Consider the following 5,000-nt stretch of genomic DNA (forward strand, 5'->3'; position numbering starts at 1 on the left):
GAGCTTGCAATTCAGTTGGCAAAACATCAGAATGTGGAAGTCAGTATGTACCTTCCTCAGTGCAGTGAAGAAGATGTGAGAATTGCCGAGGGATACCATGTTAAGCTCGTACAAGCAAGAAAATTGATAGGATATGAACCCAGTGAATGGCTGTCATTTGCACCAGAAAACCACGAGATGGATTATGTGATTGGACATGGGCTAATACTTGGACGACAAGTGCAACTAATTCAGAAGCAACTGAAATGTAAGTGGGTTCAGGTTTTGCATACAGCCCCTGAAGACCTAGGAATGTTCAAAGGATATGAATATGCAATTTCAAGAGCAGAGGAAAAGACAGAGGCAGAGATAAAGTTGTGTGAGTTGGCAGACAAGGTTGTAGCACTTGGTCCCAAGTTGGCTGATGACTACTCACGTTATCTTCGTCACTGCCAGGGAGACGAATCTGTATTTGCACTCACACCCAGCATTTTTTCTGAATTTTCTCCCATAAAGCATGCGGCTGAAGAAAGAATGACATTTTGTGTATTGGTTTTTGGGCGTGGTGACACTGAAGATTTTGAGTTAAAGGGTTATGACATTGCAGCCAAGGCCATTTCTGAGTTGAAGGAAGAATCTTACCAACTGATCTTTGTTGGTGCACCACTTGGAAGAGAGGAGGAAGTAGCAGAGAAGTTGTGTCAGCGTGGGATTGCACGAAGACATCTGACAGTTTGCTCTTTTAAGGAAAGCAGAAAGGATCTAAACAGATTGTTTTGTGAAGTAGATCTTTGTATAATGCCATCAAGAACTGAGGGTTTTGGTCTGGCTGCACTTGAAGCATTATCCGCAGGTCTTCCTATTCTTGTTAGTGGAAATTCTGGTTTAGGAAATGCTTTGCAGAATGTGCCCCATGGTTCAAGTCGTGTAGTAAATTCTGAAGATCCTAAAGAATGGGCCAAAGCAATTAAACGTGTCAGTGAAAAGAAGAGGGATGTTCGGCTAGAAGAGACACAGGATCTTCGCACACAATATGCAAAGAAGTACTGTTGGAAGGAACAGTGTGATAAACTTTTGAAAATGATGTTTGATAGCGCTTTTGGTAAGTGAAATGACATGTTACTTGGTACATCTGGGAAAGGTTCTAAATGAACGTGAATGGTTCTTAGGGTGAAATACACAAACTGTTTTCGTTCAATTTAAGACTTGTTTTGAAACTTGATTGGCATCAGCTCGTTCATCTTAAAAACAAGGATAGATGCCAATTGTATGGTACACAGCAAGCAGTAACAACAAAGAAGTCTCACATAACTGCTATGTGGTAAACTTGAAATGGTCAAATTGTCCCTTGTAGGGAAATGACAGGTGCTTAACCATAGCATAATTATGGAATTCTGCATTTTATAAGATTGTTAAGAATGAGTTCCTGACTTGAAACTGCTTTTGTTTGGGGTGTAAAATTCAGCCCTTGTTGCAGCATTTCAAAACTCTTCATTTGCATTAATGTGGAGCAGGGGCATGTGTTGTGTGAGAACAATTTGGCTCCCTTGGGGATTTAGCAACTCTCAGAAAGAATGAATTCTACTTGTACACAAATCTGTATAAGCAGGTGTTTTTACAGTACATGTCAGACTAAGGTGCTTTTTATCATTTGTCTGATAGGAACTCATCATGCAACTGAAGTTGAACAGGACTCATCACTTTCAAGAAAAGGAAAAAGACCCTTAAATCCAAGTGTGACCCCACTATCAAAGAAACAAAGACATGATACAGGTAAGGCCTCATGTCTAGTTCATTAGAATATGGGCAGACGAAGATATTTCAACTTGCCGTATTTCAGGAGCAAAAAAAAAAGTGCAATTTTTACACAAGCGTAGCCTAGATTAAAATCAGAGTGAATAAAGGATATCTGGCTAATAGCCGAAACCAAAATTTAATTGATGCTGAAGGAAAGACGTATTTTGCAACAAGTCCATTCAAAAAAAATTAAGGTATAACGAAAAATTGGGCAAAAACGTATTCCGTACATTATACAAAGGTAAAATTTAGCCATAAGTTAACGGCTCAATTTCTCGTTTGTAAGGTAAGTGGAACATAAGTTTCGTTGATTCTCTACAACTCTTATTTGTATTTCTTCGGATTACACAAGGGATAAGTGTTGCATTAATCAAGCGAAAGTTCTAGTGAAATTTCTGATCAGATAACGCTGAGTTGTAAACAGCTTGGGTAACTAAATACACGAGAAAAAAGTCATGTGCTTTGTAGTTTGTTCTTTGTTGGTGACACGAAGCATAATCCTAGTAAAGTGTAGAAATCGTGTCAAGTCTTAATTGATTATGCGCGAGCCGCTGCTTGGAGATAGTTTCAAACCGAGGCCAAGTCTCAATCGCACTCCAAGACGCCACATTGATTTTCGAACTGAGGGCTCAAATTTGACCTTCGCCTTGTCAAAAATATGATGCGCGCGCTGCCGAAACCAGTTTGCCCGGAGTGACCAGCCCAGAACTTTGGGCTGTGTTGACTTAACGTGGCTTACTACAGTGTTCTGAAGACAAAGATCAAAATTTTGAAATCTGTGAAATTAAAGCAACAGGATGTCTCCTCTGAAGTGTTAGTCACTGGAAGTGATGTAAAATGTAATTTTACCTAAAAAGTAAGGTGAGAAAAATTACTAGACATTTCAAAGGCGTTCCGTACGACCAAGATCAAAATTTTGAGAATTAGCAAACAGTATGAAGACGAAACCGTGAGCATTTTTTTGAAAAGATCTATCAGACAGTTTTTCAGTTATCAGAATAGACGAAAATCTACGTTTTTGCCATTAGCGAAAAACCTCCGACAGATTTAGCTATTTATTTCTATACAATTTTTTTTTCCGCTAAGGAAAGGTGGGTTCGTACGGCTAGTTTTTGAGAAAAAGGCCTTAAAAATGTCTAGTTTCCAGTCCTCCCTCCAGGAGCACGGTCACTAGAATTAGCATTTTCTCCTGATTTGCATTTATTTGTTAGGTAAAATTACATTTTAGATCAATTGAAATGACTGATGCTTGACCTTTTTCTTTGGAAAACTGTGGTAAACCACCTTCAAAGACTTGACACGATTTTTGCAGAGCCTCTTGCTCTCCCTCTGGTGAGTTTCAGAGAGGCTCTGTTCTCAGGGTGACCTCGATCATGCAAATACGAACAAACTTTCGGCAAGGGTTGAAATAACAAAGAGTTGTTGCATCCAGTTGGCAGGAACCGCGGCGCAAACACATCCTCACGCTTGATGAATTTCCTGAACAATCTCTCCAAAATTTAGTGTGGATTGTACTGCACCTCTAAATGCTCGCTTGAAATCACACCTTTTGTTTTCTAAGCACTCCTTGCGCTAAGAACCGGTTTTATGGCCTCTAGGGTGCACAACCAGTGAAATTGAATTCTAGATCATTTTTGCGACTGGCACTGGCACTGGCACTGGCACTGGCACTGACTACGAAAACCAAGCATAATGTCAAACCTTGGAAGGTTTTTTTCCATCGCCACGGCTTATTTCCCTTTCGTAGAAGGTCGTTTGCCATTTGAAACGGTCGTTGTCATTTCTCAGAACGGTCGTTGCCATTTGAAACGGTCGATGCCATTTCTTAGCTCTGAAGTACACTCATTAGGTCTAAGAACTCAAACGGTTGCTGGGAGTTGTGTCTCGCTGGTCATATGAGTTAGGGTTCGGGTTATGTTTCTGTTTAGGGTGAGAGCTAAGAACCCGAGTTCGAGTCTTGAAATTTTCGGACTCTTTTTTCCCTCCAGTCTTTCTTTTATAAATGTTTTTTTTCCTTTTTTGTCTTAATTTTTTGTTAATATTTTTTCTTAGTTTGTTTCTTTTAATTTTCTTTGAAGTGAAGTGTGTAGTCAGCCGTTATAGATCGGCAGAGCTCATTCATATTCTATCGTTACACTCACGCAACGCAACGACTGTATGGCTTCGCCTCCATATATGGAGGCAGTAGCCACAAAAAGGAGCTTTTCAGAATTTTAAAGTGGTACTATGATCAAAATTTGCATTTCCTTCTCTCTTCATTTTTGGGAAGTAGATGTTCTGAGTACTCACCATGCTAATTTTTATTTCAAAATTCGCACGATTATTTTGACCTTGTTTCTTCGTTCCGGCCGGCCGCCATTACTCGATTCCAAAATGACCGAGCGTATCACAAACGACTTGGCACTAGTCAAGCAGATAGGAAGTGACGTCATATTCGCACTACGGCAAAACATCGTGGCTAATTTTGTGTGCAATCTAAGAGAACTGAGGCGTCTTCAAATAACTTTTCTGGTGTTTACAATCTCTAAAATGGCTCCAAGACGCTGTGTAGTGCAAGATTCCAGCCGAGTCTCCGACAAAGAATTGGGCATTTCAATGCATACTTCTCCGTCAAGCGGTAGCATCCGTACGAAGTGGAAAAGATTTGTATGTCAACACAGAAAAAACTTCAACCCTACCGGTACTTTTGGCATATGCTCGCTGCATTTCGAAACTGATTGCTTTACCCGAGCAGTCCATGTAATGGGAACCGAGACACGAATAAAGCCAGGATCATTTCCAACCATTTGGAAGATAGCCGCAGATTCTATAAGCGAACGAAGTCGTAGACGGGTAAGTATAAGTTCTCCGTACTTGTAAATAAGGTGAATTTCATCCACTGTATTCAAGCGACTCTCACAGTCACTTTCAAGTCCTTCACTGCTATCTCAGCATTTTTTAGTAAGTCACTATCGGTTTTACATTACTTCAGTGACATTTGAATTTCCGTAGCAGTCTCTTGCAAATGATCGTGATTTTTGTCGAGTATTAAAGTGGTCTTACCACTTTGCGAATTGAACTCTCTCTTACTGACTCTTACTTGTCTCAGCTCTTATGTACAAAGAAAGCAATTCGTTTTAAGAAAAATTGATAGGGGCTAGTATTTGTAGAGAAAAGAGAGGGTATCTAAGAAATAAGTCTAGATGAGTTTTTGTCGGCGTGTTGAGTTTTTATATGAGCACATT

At 39.9% G+C, this 5,000-nt stretch overlaps 1 protein-coding gene across 1 annotated transcript in view; it reads left to right on the plus strand.

Moving 5' to 3' along the window:
• The window catches only part of LOC138003754 (uncharacterized), a 38,385-nt gene that overhangs the window by 20,228 nt on the left and 13,157 nt on the right, over positions 1 to 5,000 (plus strand). The window contains exons 3-4 of the mRNA XM_068849977.1: positions 1 to 1,081; positions 1,642 to 1,752. The exon at positions 1 to 1,081 is cut by the window's left edge and continues 147 nt beyond it. Of these exons, the coding sequence (XP_068706078.1) occupies positions 1 to 1,081; positions 1,642 to 1,752 (1,192 nt within the window). The remainder of the gene's footprint in view (positions 1,082 to 1,641; positions 1,753 to 5,000) is intronic.

The sequence above is a fragment of the Montipora foliosa genome, chromosome 5, assembly GCF_036669935.1.
Source record: "Montipora foliosa isolate CH-2021 chromosome 5, ASM3666993v2, whole genome shotgun sequence".
Taxonomy (NCBI): domain Eukaryota; kingdom Metazoa; phylum Cnidaria; class Anthozoa; order Scleractinia; family Acroporidae; genus Montipora; species Montipora foliosa.